This window comes from Solanum pennellii, chromosome 4 (genome assembly GCF_001406875.1).
Source record: "Solanum pennellii chromosome 4, SPENNV200".
Classification (NCBI taxonomy): Eukaryota; Viridiplantae; Streptophyta; class Magnoliopsida; order Solanales; family Solanaceae; genus Solanum; species Solanum pennellii.
The window spans coordinates 1,967,694-1,986,197 of record NC_028640.1 but is presented as its reverse complement, the minus strand read 5'-3'; the positions used below and the strand labels follow the sequence as shown (position 1 = coordinate 1,986,197).

Here is an 18,504-nt window from a genome sequence, read left to right as displayed (position 1 = left end):
GCAGCTGATTTTCTTAAATACAGGAGTAATTTAGGCTTAATTAACAACTCTAATTGATTTGCAGATTCATTAACAAATCTTTCTAAAATAACGAAATCCTAAAACCACAATAAATCTCTAATTGAAAACTTCTTCTTCTTGGCAACAATTCTTTTTGTGTTTGATTTTTTTTCTTCTTATAATGGTCAAACATCACCATTAAAACCGATGGAATACTTCTCAAAAGATTGGTTTGGTTTTAAACTACATATTTTTAATTTAATACTACAAAATTCTAAAATCTTTTTTTACTTTCTTAAATTCTTTGTCAAGTCATAATCACACAAACAAATTGATTAAGACCAAGGGTCTATGACATTATACCAGGTTTAGCCTATATTTGTGTATAAGCATGCACCTTTTATATACTAGTATTATACGAGATTGACACATTATGTATAGTACTATAATTTTGTATGATATTGCATACTAATTTAAGTTACATGGTATAAATTTTGTTGTAGTAGGATGGATTTATTAAATGGTTATAATGGGTTTTGCTTAAAAAAAACATTGGCAAGTCAAGTAAGGTGGACAAAAGTATCATCTAGTGAACTGCTAATGATCTTTGAAAGGACCATAAAACTATTTTAACAATGAAAAACCAAAGAGTTAATGAATAGTATCCCCACATCAACTTTAACATTGTAGACAAAATAAACAAGCAAATGAGAAAGAAGAGTGTTCTATCATGCCAAAGGATATAGCTGATAGCAAAAACGTAACTTTATTTCTTAATTAACTCCATCAAGCAAGGACCACTCCACACTCTCGTGGCATTTACATAAACAGGATTGTGACATTATCCAACAATCTCCTTCGATCTGAAAACCAAGTTCAAATCACCTCGCCTTGTGTACTGTCTCCCTGTCCTACAAACCATGCCCAAATTTTCAAGGCTTCACTGCAAATAAAACAATTACTAATGAGGCGAAGCAATACACAGTTAACACGAAAGAAAACACTCAAAACATTAATTTAAAACATCTCCGTGAAAAAAAACTAGTAATCAGATGAACTGAGACTACAAATGCATTGATACTCTCAGAAACTTATTTCTTCTTAAGGCATAAAACTTGACTATAAGTCGCATCTATGTCCTGTAGACACTTAAACTTGCATATAAAATTGAACAAATACACACACATTTAGGATGCAAAATTCCACAAATGATGCCAGGTATAAATACTTGTGCCTTTCTTGTAACATTTTTCTATTTCAGTATTTCAGCCTTTTATTGCTATCCAACAGAAAGTGCTTATACTAACTAATTAGTAGAAATTGATTACCTCTTCTTCATCAGCTCAGGGAAGATACATAGATGATATATGGACATGAAGTCTGTCCTCTCCTGCGAAATCCATTACATCTTTCTTTATCTTCATGGCTGAATCTGCAAGCTCAAGCTCACATTGAACCAACCGAATGGACTTTAAAGTTTCTATTTCCCCGAATGCAGAAGGGATCTCCTTAAGCATGAAACATTTCTCTAGTATTAATTCCTCAAGCTCGGGAAAAGTTTCGCTCCTATCAACTTCCCATTCTGATAATTTGATAAATGACAAACTCAAAGTTTTAAGACTTTGATAGATGTCCTTACTTGCATCCCACTTATCCTCCATGAAATAAGACTGGATAATCGCCAGAATTTCAAGCTGAGGCAATGCCGCGATTGCTGATAACAAAGCAGGTGTGATGGTAAAAGAATGCAACCGCAACTCTTTCAAGCTGGTAGGGAAGTGATATTCAATAATGGGATAACCATAATAATTCCATTTGTATACTGCAGTGAGCGATTGAAGTTTATTAAGGACATCAAACCTGGGAAACCAATTGCCGTGTGTAGGAGGACACTTGGGTACCATGATGCTGCAATCAAGGTGCTCAAGATTTGGGAACTTCTCTAGAGCATCATTCGTGCCTTGGGAATATGCGATATCAACTTTGGATAAAGTTGTCAGCTTTGAATTCTCACCTTCCAATATTCTGCTTTGGATATTGTCCTCTTCCTCTTCGTCTTCCTCTTCCTCTTCCTCTTCGTCTTCGTCTTCCTCTTCCTCTTCGTCTTCCTCTTCCACTTCCACTTCCACTTCCTCTTTATCAAAGAAAGAACTCTTGTCAATGCTCACATGTTTCAGCTTTGACAGTTTGAATAATCTTGGCAGTAAAACAATGGTATCTTCTGTATTGATCAACAGAGTTTCCAGATTCTGGAGGTTCAACCACGACAATGGGATGGCTTTTACATCACAAGTCCAAATCTTTAAGAACCTCAAATGAAATAGGGACCCTATTTCTTCCACTAAATGATGTTGCAGAACAATGTCATCCAGTTGCAATACTCTAACAAGTCTCATGTGTCTTGTGTGAAACATATACCTGGAGTTATCCAGCGAACTGCTCACTTTCAAAGATATGAGATGCTTACTACCAGCAGAACACTTATTAGAATTAAACAAGACACATTTTTTGTCGTCAGTATGAATGGTTAGTCGACGGTGCAAGAAATCAGAAGCATGAAATGGATCACCTGAATTGATTAACTTGAAAAACTTTTCCTTTCCCGCTTTTACTGAACAAAAATCATGCACAACATCATGCACATAGCAAGCTCTGATCATTACAGACGTCCAAATACTCCCAGAGGGGATATGATCCACCATTATCAGGCTACTGGAAATTAAAGCATCCAAGTAACTATGAGTTACTTCCTCTAAACTACTCTTCAAACCGATATCATGATCCACCAATCCTTCAGCCATCCACAACTGCATCAACGTAGAGACTGGAGTTCGTTTGCTCTTTTGCGATCTTGCAAAGTAAAGCAACAACGGCTTCAGCTGGTATGGTAAATGGTCATAACTTGATTGCATAACATTCATAATCTGCGAATTGATGTTGGAAGAAGTAAAGGAATCCAAATTATTTTGAATCTTAACCCACAAATCTTTTTCCTTTTCCTTTTCCTTTCCTTCCCTTCCTCTAACAATCACTCCAGCAATCAAAACAAGAGCCAAAGGAAGCCCTTTACATTTCTCAACTATTTGGTGTCCAATATCCAACAGTTCAGCAGGGCAGCTTCCTTCATCTCCAAATACCCTTTTTTCGAATAACTCCCAACTTTTTTCATCTGTTAAAACCCGGAGTTCCACAGGATCACTACGGCATTTAACTTTCAAACCTACCTCACCACTTCGGCTAGTTAAGATAACTCTATTTCCTCTCTCAACCTTTGGAAAACATGCTATTAACATCTCCCCTGTTGCAATATCCCACACATCATCCAAGACGATGAGGTACCTTTTATCGAGTAGTGCTACTCGTAGCTTTTCAGCAAGGTCATCCTCACTTCCGTTTGTCTCCGAGGCAGTAACTTGCTGAAGAATCTCCCGCAACACCTTTGACTTGTTAAAGTTTTGGGAAACAGTGCACTTAGCACGAATCTTGAAATGACTAGCAACTAATGTATTGTTATACACTTTATTGGCAAGAGTAGTTTTACCGACTCCTGGCATTCCGACAATGGAAATGACATCAAGCTTGGATTCATGTTCATCAAGGAGCTGGCCAATGATCCAGGCTTCATCTTCCTCATGACCTACTGTTACCTCAACAAATGATGATGAGGTTAACTCAATTGGCTCGTTGGAAGACTTTGCGTCAAGGGGATCATCGCCATTCTTAGCCTCTAGCTGTAAGCCGGTGACTTGTGCCACGATGAACTTGATCTTATCAATGACATCCGGAAGTGAGAAGAGGAGATGCGAGAGAGGTTTATCTCTGACAAGAATGGAATTAATGACATGTTCTGCCTCATACGCCACATTCAAAGCACGCATCCAACAATCTTTAACAACTCCACTAGTGCTCTCATCCAATGTTTGCCTGAAAGATGCTGTTAGGAATTCAAGGCTTTGTTTCACCATCTCAATTTCTTTTTTTATCAGAGAAACTGAATAAGAATTGGAAGTGAGTAAATCATTTAAATGTCGGAGTAGAAGATTCATGAAGAGGAAACCATCATCCATAGGAAAGCGAAGTTGGGATGACTCTGGCGCTTTCAAAATAATCTGTTTGATATCTCCCTTCATTCGTTCGATTTCTTGCAAAAAGTATGGAGCTGAAAAGTCTGCTTCATTCATATTAGAGCTCTCCTCCATGAGAATAGATATCTTCCTTGTAAGTAGTCCGACATGTGCCAACATATCGTTCAATTTGCCACGATGGATAAAGCGCTTTGGTATATCAGTGAGAAAGATCAATAGGAACTCCATCATGACATTAATGCTTTGAGTTGCAGAGTAACTGTCGGCTACCATGCGTCCTTGGAGATGAATGAGATGCTTTTGAAGAATCCTTGGAGATGCTTTTAGGATTTGCTTAACAAATCCTTCTAGTTCTTTTGACTTTGATTCTTTGATGAGTTTAGAAGTAGAAATGTGTAGAACCTCCAGCTCAAGAGGGATTATGTCGATGAGTAGAGAAGTGATCTTGGAAGAGCATTTAGAGAAGGCATACTCATATCTATAGTTTTTGTACTTTCCAGTCCAAAGATCAAAACAGAATTGTGTTACTCTATCAACTGTCACTTGATACCGAGTATAGAGAAATTCTGTTTTTGTTGTTTTGTTGCATTCCAACTGATAGAAATCTCTGAGATGTGTGCATACTTGCCGAAGAATGTTGTATTCACTCATGAGGGGTTGAAGCAAATCATAACAATACTTTGGTAGATCATGGAGATTTCTGATGAGGTATTCAAACTTCTTCATCTCTATCGCCGTGGCTACATATTCATTCTTCAAACTCAAATAATTTCTTATCTCTTTCAGCAGCAGAGGGGCAAGACATTCCATGTGGTATTTCTCTAGGATTAAATCATCTTTACAGAAAAGGAACTCAGTAAGTAGATCGAATTTGTTTATATGAATATACATCCTGTAATAAAAGTCATCCAAATTCGTCGAATTCCCAAACAAGACAAATGTTCTAAGTAATCTTAGATCCATTCTTAGCTTTTGAATCACATCCAATTTTGAAGCAATGAATTCTTCTTCTTCGTTCATTATTTGCTTCAAACCATTCAAGAAATCATCAATAAGATTCCTGATTCTTGTTTTTTGTTCCTCAAATAGTAGCTGCTAAATCAAGAACATATTCATCAGCAAAATTCAGTTGAAAATTTTGCTCTTAACACTTGAAACTACAGTATTGGTAGACAATAGACATACCAATGATTTTTCTCCTTTTTCCATCCAACCAGCCTTCAATATCTACAAAATTTGATTTTTCAAACTAATCACATGCACATGTAATAAGGATAAAAGAATTAGAAATACAAGTAAAAGTAACAGCAAGAAGAAAGAGTTAATATCTTAAAAGATCACTCAACTTTAGGTATTAATCTAGCAAAGTTATTAAAGTTTGTTTTGTATCAAAAAAATAACTCAACTTAAATTTTTATATCAATAAAATTCACTCAACTTTAGGAATTGATCTAGCAAAGTCATTGAAGTTTGTTTTGTATAAAAAAAGTCACTCAACTTAGACATTTGTGTTAGTTAAATCACTAAACAAAATTTATCATTAATTCTTTTTGTTTCATATAAAATAGACCCTACAAATAAATAAATAACAAAACTAGTTTAATTTTTTTATGAGAAACTTCTTTAGTGAAACAATCACTCTTTATCTTAATAAACTATGATAGGTAAACATGAATATGTATAGGCATAATACATATATTGGACCCTAAACTTGGTTTCAAATTTTAACTTGACCTCCAACATTCATAATGCACAAACAAAAACTTTGACTATCTAACTTTTAAATAAATAATCATATGAGTCCTACATGGCACAATACACGTAGGACACCACGTAGGACAAAAAATGACATGTAGGATGACATGTAGGACATATGTGTCTATTTGTTCAACTTTATATAAGTTTAAGTGTCTATTTGTGCACATCCAAAGTTGAAGGGCAAAAATGTGATTTGAAACCAAGTTAAATGGCATATTTATGTATTATGCCATACGTACATTTTGAAGAGTGACAAAGATTGCATCATGGAACAAGTTTAGCAGACGTGATCTATGTTTAAGAAGATAATTGGTAAGAAGTCATTTGCCAAGAAACGGGGAAGCAAGGAAAGCAAGGTTGTTGATGATAATGTTAGTACGTTCAATGAAATGTCATACACTGTAATGAAATACAAAACAGTGTAGCTACAAAGACTCGAATAGTTTGACATCATTCAAAAAGGGGGAATTTGTTGGACGTTAGAAGTGCTGATTATTCTGAAGATCCCTAAAGAAAATTGCTGGAAGGATTTTTCTATCCAAGTCAAGGCAACGTGCGACAATGCGAAATCTCAGTAGTAAAAGGTTGTTTGTCAAGTTCAAGTAGGAGAATAAATACTACAGAGATGAGGATTTCTTTCCAGTGAAAAGTTTCAGCGGTAACAAGTTGAAGAAGAACGTATAAACGGTTGCGGCTGAACGTGTTTATTTCGATGAGTTACAAAGATGCATAATGGAGCAAACTTGATTTAAACTTACTGGAAGGAAGATTCCAAACTTACTGAAAGAAGGATTCCAAACTTACGTAGAGCTTGATAATTGTTAGAAAGCCGACTTAATGTAGGAAAACTACTTCCTAGTTGGATAAGGAAAGAAGTAGCGATAATTTGTTAATTATTGCGGCAAAAACAAATGAAGTCCAAAGTTGAGTTCAATAAGGAAAACTTGTGCGTAAGTTTTTTCCTGAGGCAGTATACTTAACAAGGTTTCGTAGAGGCAAAGACAAAGTTGATTCAAACAAGGAATTGAAAAAGGTAGTAAAGAACTTGATCGAGCAGTTACAGTCCTACTTTTAACAGGACTTCAGCAAAGTTGATTTAACAAACTATTCAAGGAAACTTGATGCAATTTTTCCTGAGGCGGTGGTTAACTGATTAACTGAAGCGTGTTTTCTTAATTAAAAAGGAAGAGGTTACTAGAAGAGTTTATCTGTCTAAGTCAAATACAAAGTAGGAAATTACGAGAAATTTGATTTCGAGTATAATTTCGATTGAGGAAGTTGTTTTGAAGAAGACTTAGGTGAATAACTAAGTCTACAAAAAGGGCGATAGTTTTGCTTATGAAGATTGCACACTTACACAGAGAGAAGATCAAAACACGATCAAGAGGTTTGAGAGAGTTTTGAGATTTATTAGGAGTGTTGCCAATATGTGAGGAAAAAGTTGTAAAATTGTAATTAAGAGTTTTGATTACAGTCTGAGTTTTGTGAGTAGGAGTTGCTCGATAAATTGTGGAACTTGAAGAACATTAGAAGATATAAAATCGGGGGTTTCGTATCTTTGGGTAGCTAGGAATTAGAGTTTACAATTCCTAAAGAATTTAGAGTTTATAATTCCTTAGGTTACATAGTTTTGTAATTTGTTTTTGATGTTCAAATTTTAATGAAGTGGAGTTAAATCCTACAGAGGTGTAGGTCGTAGTTTTTACCCTTATGAGTTGGGGTTTTCTACGTTAAAATATTGTGTCATTATTTTATTTGTTTTACAAAACGTAATTACTGTAATCTGCAAAAAAACATATAGAATAAACATGTTACTTAGGCGAATTTGGGGTCAGAATTCCAACATACTAATTACTAAATAAAAAGTAATAATTAGGAGTTCTATTTGTTGGTCCACTAGTGTATTTGTTTTTGAGGATTAACACAAATAAATTAGCAATGAAATTTATATTTACAAATCTAATCAAGATTCATTAGAGAATAAGAGTACTAAAATAATATTTAAAATTGTGACCTCAATTAACTTTCTAAATATATTATAACTGACAACTTTTGTTTAACAACGCAAAAATTAAATAACAATGCTCTAACAAAATTTGTCTTTTTTGTTTTGTAACTTTTTTCAAAAAAAATAAAAATAAAAAAATTAATGTTATATATTATTGTACTTCTTGATTGAAGCTTATAATTATTTTGGCTATATTAATCTTGATCATTTCTTATAATGTTAATTTTTCAACTTAATTTTTTGCTTTAACTAGTCAATTTTGTGTAAATATTTTTTTAAAATAATAATAATAATAATAATGTCATAATGCTTACATACTTTAATATTATAAAAGTATGTATTTCATTAATTAAGCTTGTTCGTAAAAGTTTATTAACAATTTAATTTTTATTCATTTATAAGGTTCATATTTATATGACATAAAAAGTAATTTTTTTACTATATCAAATGTTTTTAAGTGATATATTTAGTTAAATGATTTTATTGATATAAAAGTCTAAGTTGAATAATTTTATTGATATAAAATAATGTTTAATGATTTTGCTAGATAAATTTCCAAAGTTGAGTGACCTTTTGAGATACTAACTCATCTTTAAAAGAATGTCAGGTGTTAAATTTGTGGCATAATACATAAATATGCCCTTTAACTTATCTTTAAATTACATTTATGTCTTTCAACTTTGGATATGCACTAGTAGACACTTAAACTTGTATAAAGTTGAACAAATAGACATGTATGTCCTACATGACATTCTACATGTCATTTTTGTCCTACGTGGTGTCAACATGTATCGTGCCACGTAGGACTCATTTTATATGTCACCCACTTTTCTAAAATAGCTGAACCACAATATATGTCACAAATTTATGCATAAATTGCCAACTTTTGCCCATTCCTTAATAGATTAATTAAATAATTTTAATTTTTTTTTTATTTTGACTAACCTAGGAAATCTACAAGTAACTAGTTTCATTGAGGGAGTACTTAATTCATTCATTATCTATTTTCTCTATTTGCAACTTAATTCTATAAAATCTGATTTGAAATAAAACATCAACAAACAAATTAAATATGAACCAAAATTTTAGATAAAACAACAAACCAATATTTGTATTCAAATCTTCTTCAAAATGTGCCTCGGTGATTAAATAAAAAAACAAATGATTTGTCGAACTAGAATTAAAATTCATTTGTCATCTAATTTCATTATCAGTACCATCTGATTCAGCAGGAAAATTAATTGGAATTTGAATATTTTGTGATGTTGTCATGTTTGCTTTATAAAAATTTATACATAAAAATATATATATGTATGAAAAAAAAAACATTTTACACAAAATATATAGAAAAATTGATGTGTAAAAAACTTGATTTTCTAAATTTTTTTTGGATCAACTGGTAAAAAAATGTGGCTGCAAAAAATACACTCTAAAATTTAATTAAATAGTGATCCAAATACATTATACTTTTGAAATCTAACATGTTCATCAAAAATGTCTAAAGCAAACATCAAATAAAGGCAAAGGATAAAATTATTTTGAAAGTGCAAATGAAAAAGATGACATATAATATGCGATGAAGGGAGTATAAATTTATCAGGATAGATAAAGCGATTTGAATGGATTAATTTGAAGAAGCTTACAAATCCTTGATGAGCTTAGAAGTAGAAATGTGAGTCTCTCCTTTGCCTTTTCTGAATCTTAGAAGTAGAAATGTGAGTCTCCTTTGCCTTTTCTGAATTAGGGGGTATTTCATTTTATTTTATCTTTTTTGTTTCTCATTCGGTGTCCGAAACCTATATTGAAGCTTCGATTAAATTTGGATCGCGAACTGCAGGACTTATTTGGAGGTATTTCATTAGAAAAATAATAATTGGAGTAAATTTCGATTTAGATGTCCGCCTTAAAAGTGACACACATATTAATACACACCAATAATTATCATATGTTAGTTATAATTTTATGTTTATAGTATAACTTCTCAAGTATAATAAATGTATTTTCTGGTCTAAAAAGCATGCATTACAATTTAGTAGTATTAAAAATTTTCTAAAATTAAATAAGGGCATATTAAGAAAAATATTTTTATTTATTTATTAAAATAAACAAGTAAATAGAGATAAATATAAAAAAATTTAAACAAATAAATAAAGACAGATATAAAAAAAATATGAACAAGTAAATAGAAATAAAAGAAAGAAAGTAATATTTAATGAGTCGAATATGATAAGAAAGAAGGGACCCACAAATTGCTTTCCACGCTAAGCCGACAACCTCAATTATTCTATCGGCTTCTAAAATAATGTTTGATTTTCTTAAAGTTTGATTATTTTAAATAAATGTAGTACAACTTTATATATTTTAGTAATTTTTAATTTTTAGTTGATGTATAATATATATATATATATATATATATATATATATATATAAAGTTTAATTATTCTGAATGTGTATCACTTTAATTTTCAAATTATGATTGGAAAATAAAAAGTAAAATGTGTGTGTATTACTTTAACACCCACTATTCTGAATTTGTATCACTTTAAGACCCACTAATAGACTTCATTTTCAAATTATGATAGTAAACCTTAATTATCAATTCCATAAATTTAGCATATAACCCTTCAAAAAATGGAAATAAATCAAATATTAAAATATTTATTAAAAAATCAAAAATTGAATATTCTGTCATATTTGTAATTTAAAATTTAGTTTTGTAGATAAAAAATATATATACCTATATTATTAATTAAAATTTTTAATAGTATATTCTTGTAATTTTTCCCAAATTCAATATCAATTTCTTTGGTAGACGATTGATTATTTTGGCTATCATATTTTATGAAAGACTAATAGAATTGAGGTCTCGTTTTATTATTTTTAAATAACGACTCCCCATTAGAAAAAGTATATAAAATTAGATAGTTGGTCGTTGGATGCAGTTCACACTTCAACTAATCACATGCACATTTAAATAAGAACAAAAATTAGAAATAAATACAATCTAATTGTCACGTGTATACGTCATTAAATATATAATTATAAAATCATATTATATTATAAGTGGAAAGCTTCAAGATGTAAAGTTGAATTACCAATTTATTCCTATACTAAATAAAAATGTTATATTCATATTTGATTATTTTATTTTTGAAAAATATTGAGCAGTAAATTTTTTTTACTATTAATGAATTGAGAATATTTGAAGAGTTATGAAAATTAAATAATCTAAATGTGAAAGAAAATGAAGAGACAAATGTTAGTTAATGAAAGCAAATAGGTAGAGATTTAAGTTGCACATTAACTAAAATGTAGAAGCAGTTACCTTTACATTGCTAGAATCTTAAAAGTTGTGGATTTCAATACAATGAATCTCATAGTTAATATATTAATATATGTTATTTTCAATGATAAATACATGAAAAGAAGCTAAAGGGACTAATTAATCATTTAAAGTGAAAGTAATTATATAAAGTTAGAGGCTATTAAAATACGCTATGAACGTTGTTGTTGGATTCATCAAAGAAATTTCTTAGTGAAGAATACACTCATGACACTTATTATTTGATTTCCTTGCCAGAGCTTAATATTTGCAACACACAACATTAATTTTACGCTGAAAGATTTCTATATGTTACTGGTTGTACACATATTTCATTAACGTAGCAAATAACATTTCACTTATTCAATTAAATATTGTAGTTGCATAGTTTTTTGGACTTTGGATCTTAGAAACAAAAACACCATATAGGATGCTTATCAATTTTAAGAATATGTAATTTATATTTTCTATTTTATAACACATAATATAACTTAAAAATATTGTTAATATACAATCTTCAAAAAATATTTTTATTTATATGGCCACACGCGCGTGAGAAATAAATACAAGTCTTAATCTTTGTTCTCAAAAAGCACAAGAGGGTCTCCGATCACAAGCAACTACCTCTTTCAGTCCTTGACAAGTCTTAAGATCAAAGAAAAAGATAGAGATTACACGAGCCGGGGCTCGGAACCTGTACAAGGATAGAAGTAAGGGGTGAGTACCAACAATATCGTACCCAGCAAACAACATACTAAACAAAGCAACTAGCTAGAAAACGAACACCCCCCCTACTCTCCTGAATTGATTAACTTGAAAAACTTTTCCTTCTTCTCTTTTACTGAACAAAAATCGTGCACATAGCAAACCTTGATCCTAGCAGACATCCACCAAAGACTCTCGGACTGGCTATGATCCACCATTATACCAGGTTTAGCCTATTTTTGTATAAAATCATGCACCTTTTATGTACTAGATTGACACATTATGTATAGCACTATAATTTTGTATGATATTGCATATTAAGTAAACTGTTTTAACAATGAAAAAACAAAGAGTTATCCCAACATCAACTATAACATTGTAGACAAAATAAAAAAGCAAATGAGAAAGAAGAGTTATAGCTGCAGATGTTGACATTACCCAACAATCTCTAAATCAAGTTCAAATCACCTCGCCTTGTGTACCGTCTTCCAGTCCTACAAGCCATCTATAATGCCTAAATTTCCAGGCTTAACTGCAAACAAAACAATGGAGAAGCAATACACAGTTAATTAACACGAAACAAAACACTCAAAACATTAATTTAAAACATCTCCGGGAAAAAAACTAGTAATCAGATGAACTGAGACTACAAATGCATTGATACTCTCAGAAACTTATTTCTTCTTAAGGCATAAAACTTGACTATAGGTCGCATCTATGTCCTGTAGACACTTAAACTTGCATATAAAATTGAACAAATACATACACACCTGTAGGATGCAAAATTCCACAAATGATGCCACGTATAAAGCGTGTTTGTCTACTTGTGCCTTTCTTGTAACGTTTTTCTATTTCAGTATTTCAGCCTTTTATTGCTATCCAACAGAAAGTGCTTATACTAACTAATTAGTAGAAATTGATTACCTCTTCTTCATCAGCTCAGGGAAGATACATAGATGATATATGGACATGAAGTCTGTCCTCTCCTGTGAAATCCATTACATCTTTCTTTATCTTCATGGCTGAATCTTCAAGCTCAAGCTCACTTTGAACCAACTGAATGGATTTTAAAGTGTCTATATCCCCGAATCCAGAAGGGATCTCCGTAAGCTTGTAACAATGTTCCAGTATTAATTTCTCAAGCTTGGGAAAAGTTTCCCTATCAACTTCCCATTCTGATAATTCGGGACATGCCAAACGCAAAGTCTTAAGACTTTGATAGATGTCCTCACTTGCATCCCACTTATCCACCACGAAATTACAGTAGTTAATCTCCAGAATTTCAAGTTGAGGCAATGCCACAATTGCTGACAATAAAGCAGGTCTCATGGGAATATCAAACAACCGCAACTCTTTCAAGCCGGTAGGGAAGTGATATTCAATGGGATTACAAAAATAATACCGTAATTTGTGGTAGTTTAAAGAGAGCGATTGAAGTTTATTAAGGACATCTAACTTGGGAAACCAATCGCCGTGTGTAGGAGGACACTCGGGTACCATGATGGTGCAATCAAGGTGCTCAAGATTTGGGAACTTCTCTAGAGCATCATTAGTTCCTTGGGAATATGAGATATCAACATGGGATAAAGTTGTAAGCTTTGAGTTCTCACCTTCCAATAGTCTACTTTGGATATTGTCCATGTGCTCTTCCTCTTCGTTTTTCTCTTCCTCTTCCTCTTCGTCTTCCTCTTCCTCTTCATCAAAGAAAGAACTATGGTCAATGCTCACATGTTTCAGCTTTGACAGTTTGAATAATCTTGGCAGTAATACAAAGGGGGAGAATCCTGGATTAATCAACAGCGTTTCCAGATTCTGGAGGTTCACCCATGACTCTGGGATGGCTTTCATATTAGTCTTAATGCTTAAGAACCTCAAATGAAATAGGGACCCTATTTCTTTCATTAAAGAATCTTCAAAGACAATAAAGTCATCCAGTTGTAACACTCTAAGAAGTCTCAACTGTCTAGTGTGATGGATATACCTGTATTTATAGACAGAACTCCTCACTCTCAAAGATAAGAGATACTTACTAACAGCTGAACACTTAATAAACTTGCACAAAACACATTTGTTGCAGAGCTCGCCCTCGTAATCAGTATAAATGGTTAGACGATGGTGTAGCAAATCCGAAGCATGATCACCTGAATTGATTAACTTGAAAAACTTTTCCTTTTCCGCTCTTACTGAGACAAAATCATGCACAACATCATGCATATAGCAAACCTTGATCATTGTAGACGTCCACCAAATACTCTCGGAGGGGATATGATCCACCATTATCAGGTTACTGGAAATTAAAGCATCCAAGTAACTTTGAGTTACTTCCTCTAAACTATCATGATCCACAAACCCTTCGGCCATCCACAACTGCATCAATGTAGAGACTGGAGTTCGTTGGCTCTTTTGAGTTGTTGCAAAGTAAAGCAGCAGCGGCTTCAGGTGGCATGGTAAATGGTCATAACTTAATTGCATAACCAAATTGATGTTGGTAGAAATAAAGGAATCCAGATTATGCAGTATCTTAAGCCAAAAATCCTTTTCCTTTTTCTTCCCTCTAACAATTACTCCAGCAATTAAAACAATAGCCAAGGGAAGACCCTTACGTTTCTCAACTATTTGGTAACCAACTTTTGACAGTTCAGCAGGGCAGCTTCCTTCATCTCCAAATACCTTTTTTACGAATAAATCCCAACTTTTTTCAGGTGTTAAAAGTTGAAGGCGGAGAGGATCACTATGACATTTGACTTGCAAACCTACCTTACTACTTCGGCTGGTTAAGATGATTCTATTTCCTCTCTTAACCTTTGGAAAACATGCCATTAACATCTCCCCTGTTGCAATATCCCACATATCATCCAAAACGATGAGGTACCTTTTATCGTACAGTGCTACTCGTAGCATTTCAGCAAGGTCATCTTCACTTTCTTTTCCTCTCGAGCCAGTAACTTGCTGAAGAATCTCCTGCAACACCTTTGACTTGTTATACTTTTGGGAAACAGTGCACTTAGCACGAACATTGAAATGACTAGCAACTAATGTATTGTTATACACTTTATTGGCAAGAGTAGTTTTACCGACTCCTGGCATTCCAACAATGGAAATGACATCAAGTTCGGATTCATGTTCATCAAGGAGCTGGCCAATGATCCAGGCTTCTTCTTCCTCATGACCTACTGTTACCTCAACAAAAGATGATGAGGTTAACACAATTGACTCATGGGAAGACTTTGCATCAAGGGGTTCATCCCCATTCTTATCCTCCAGCCCTAAACTGGTGACTTCTGCCACGATAAGCATGATCTTATCAGTGACATTCGGAAGTGAGAAGATTAAATGCAAGAGAGTTTTATCTCTGACAAGAATGGAATTAATGACATGCTCTGCCTCATATGCCACATCCAAAGCATGTAACCAACAATCTTTAACTAGTCCACTAGTGCCATCCAGCGTTTTCCTGACTTTCCCGAAAGATGATGTTAGGAATTCAAGGCTTTCTTTCACCATCCCAATTTCTTTCTTTATCAGAGTAACTGAAGAGACATTGGCAATGAGCAAATCATTTAAATGTCTGAGCAGAAGATTCATGAAGAGGAAACCATCATCCATAGGAAACCGAAGTTGAGATGACTCTGGGGCTTTTAAAAAAATCTGTCTGATATCTCCCTTCATTTGTTCAATTTCTTGCAAAAAGTCTGGAGCTGAAAAGTCTGCTTCGTTGATATTATTTTCGGAGATCTCCTCCAATAGCTTGCTCACCAGAAAAGATATTTTTCTGGTAAGCATTCCAGCATGTGCCAACATATCGTTCAATTTTTCACGATGGATAAAGCGCTTTGGTATATCAGTGAGAAAGATCAATAGGAACTCCATCATGACATTAATGCCTTGAGTTGGAGCATAATTGATGGGTACTGCAACTGCCATGCGTCGTTGGAGATGAATGAGATAATTATGAAGAATCCTTGGAGATGCTTTTAGGATTTGCTTAACAAACCGTTTTAGTTGAGTTGATGTTGGTTCTTTGATGAGCTTAGAAGTAGAAATGTATAGAACCTCCAGCTCGAGAGGGATTATGTCGATGAGTAGAGAAGTGATCGTGGAAGAGCATTCAGAGAAGTCACACTCATTGTCAAAGTCTTTATACTTTCCTGTCCAAAGATCAAAACAGAATTGTGTTACTCTATCAACTGTCACTTGATACCGAGTATAGAGAAATTCTGTTTTTGTTGTTTTGTTGCATTCCAACTGATAGAAATCTCTGAGATGTGTGCATACTTGCCGAAGAATGTTGTATTCACTCATGAGGGGTTGAAGCAAATCAGAACAATACTTTGGTAGATCATGGAGGTTTCTGATGAGGTATTCAAACTTTTTCTCCTCAGTCATGATGGCTACATTCTTCAATTTCAAATAACTTGTGATTTCTTTCCGCAGGTTAGACGCAAGACTATCCATGTTGTATTTGGCTACGATAAATTCATCTTCATTGAAAACTGAATCAGTTAGATCATTGAATTTATCTATATTCAATGAGATCCTCTTATAAAAGTTATCCAAATTCGAATTCCGAAACAGGATAAATGTTCTTAGGAATCTCAATTCCATTCTTAGCATTTCAATGTCATCCCATTTTGAAGCAATAAATTCATTCTTTATTTTCTTCAAACCATTCAAGAAATCATCAATAAGATCCCTGATTCTTATTCTTTCTTCCTCATATGGTTGACATACCTTTCTTCTTCTTCTGACCCACTTTCCTTTTTCCCTTCCTTTTTCCATTTATGCCAGAACAGGATTGATGTTTCAACTAATCACATGCACATTTAAATAAGAACAAAAATTAGAAACACAAAACAAGTAAAAGGAACTACAAGGAGCAAGAGTAAAAATGTTAACGATCGAATTTATGAGTTTTGAATTCTGCTAATTTATTTGATTCTAGATAAATACAAGATTCTAATAAAAGTAATCATATTATATTGAAATATCTTACAATAACCATACTTAATGTCATGATCAAAAAAGTGACGTGATGATCCTAGTCTATTCCCACCAAGACAAGTCAGTTTCAACCCAACGAAAATGAAAGAGATGTGGAATTACAATAAAACAAGAAAAACTTATTCTTCTATTTAAACTCCCACAATCTGATTATCACATGTACAAGCCATTAAATATGTAACTGCGGAATTAAGAAATAAATACAAGTCTCAATTTTTGTTTCTCAAATAGCACATAGTGTAAAAAAGGGAAAAAGAGCGCCCGGAATGACAAGCAACTACCTCTTCAAGTCTTTGACAAGCCTCAAGATAAAAGAAGGAGAAAGAGATCACACGAATCCGTGCTCGAAACCTACACAAGTGTAGAAGTAAGGGGTGAGTACTAACAACATCGTACCCAACAAGCAATTAGCTAGAAAACAAACACCCCCGACTCTCCAACCAAACCTCCTCAAACTATAATCTGCGCAGATTTCAGCCCAACCTAATAATTCTACAATATATGGCTCGCAAAGCCCAATATTTACAGTTCAAAATTCAGAATTCAACAATCAAACAAATTACACAAGTCAATCCCAAAGTCAAGTAGTTCATTCACACGCAACAAGCATATCAATCTCAAGTATCAAGTAAGTCTAGCATAAGCATCAAAGGCATCAAGTGACATAGTCAATCTTGTTAGGGTTTTGCCCTGATTTTCTAACCATAATTTAAGATTTATTTTTCCTTAAATAAAAGATAAAACATTACCATAAAGGGGAAACGACACTTTTAGTCCCTATGTTGAGGCTAATTTCTTATTTTAGTTCTTGTGTTATTTAACTTAGCACTATTAACCTTTAATAATATCAAGTGAGTGATTTTGATCCTTCAACTAACCGATCCAAAAAAATTAATAGAGAGTCCACTGCTAATAGAGGTAATTCGGATATCTTAAAGTAATTGCTTGAGAAAACAGAAAACTTTTTTTTTAAAAATCATTAGTTGCATAATTTATCGTTCGTTGGTGTGAGAGGGAGGGTTAATGACTATCAAGTTGGTTTTTGAAATTGTAGCTCAAATCGAAGGGCTTGTTCTTCTAGATAGAGATAGGGAAGACTTAGCTTGTTCTTCAAAGAGAGAGAATTAAGAAGGAAATACCCGTACTGCCTTTTTTAGCAGTGAACTCTCTGTTAATTTTTTTTGAATTTGTAAGTTGAAGGACTAAAATCACTTACTTGATATAATTGAAGGTTAATAATGCTAAATTAGATAACAGGAGGACTAAAATAAGAATGTAGTCTTAACATAGGGACTAAAAATGTCGTTTTCCCTTACCATAAATATTTTTACTTTTCTTGAAAGAAAAATATAATAGTCTTTCATATTTAGTTTATTCTTTTCTTTTAGGAAAATGTTTTGGAGTACGAAAAAGTTTTGGAGTAGCTAAATTCTTTTCTAGTAGGAAAATGTTTTAGGACTCTATAAATATAGACATGTTTCTTCTAAAATATAACAATAACATCCACAGTGTAATCGTTTAGAGACTTTTGTTGATGGAGAAATTTAATTTCTCTACATTTTCAATATTTTTCTTTATACTCCCTCCTTTCAAAAAGAATGTCCCTATTTCCTTTTTAGTTTGTT

At 33.0% G+C, this 18,504-nt stretch overlaps 2 protein-coding genes across 3 annotated transcripts; both read right to left on the bottom strand.

Annotated features, from left to right (window-relative positions):
• Nucleotides 1-585: 585 nt before the first annotated feature.
• On the bottom strand, nt 586-9,577 carry LOC107015901 (putative late blight resistance protein homolog R1A-3). Of its 2 annotated transcripts, XM_027916171.1 has the most exons (5): nt 9,495-9,577; nt 5,271-5,312; nt 1,861-5,180; nt 1,329-1,767; nt 586-943 (listed from the first exon to the last, which is right to left on the bottom strand). In XM_027916171.1, exons 2-4 carry the CDS (start codon nt 5,292-5,294, stop codon nt 1,344-1,346), a joined length of 3,768 nt encoding a protein of 1,255 aa, XP_027771972.1. In that variant the 5' UTR covers nt 5,295-5,312; nt 9,495-9,577; the 3' UTR covers nt 586-943; nt 1,329-1,343. The 2 variants fall into 2 exon arrangements, with proteins under 2 accessions (XP_027771972.1, XP_027771971.1); XM_027916170.1 differs by having other exon boundaries at nt 1,329-5,180.
• A 2,743-nt stretch (nt 9,578-12,320) lies between these two features.
• On the bottom strand, nt 12,321-16,657 carry LOC107016403 (putative late blight resistance protein homolog R1A-3). Its single transcript, XM_027916356.1, has 2 exons — nt 12,803-16,657; nt 12,321-12,410 (listed from the first exon to the last, which is right to left on the bottom strand). The coding sequence occupies exon 1, from the start codon at nt 16,655-16,657 to the stop codon at nt 12,818-12,820; it is 3,840 nt and encodes a 1,279-aa protein (XP_027772157.1). The 3' UTR covers nt 12,321-12,410; nt 12,803-12,817.
• Between the last annotated feature and the right edge of the window lie 1,847 nt (nt 16,658-18,504).

Coding starts and splice junctions, on each gene's coding strand:
- LOC107015901 (XM_027916170.1), bottom strand. CDS start 5,294: ATGGAAAAAGGAGAAAAATCATTG. Junction 5,181..5,270: donor AAAAAGGAGAAAAATCATTG/GTATGTCTATTG, acceptor TTCTTGATTTAG/CAGCTACTATTTGAGGAACA.
- LOC107016403 (XM_027916356.1), bottom strand. CDS start 16,657: ATGGAAAAAGGAAGGGAAAAAGGAAAGTGGGTCAGAAGAAGAAGAAAG.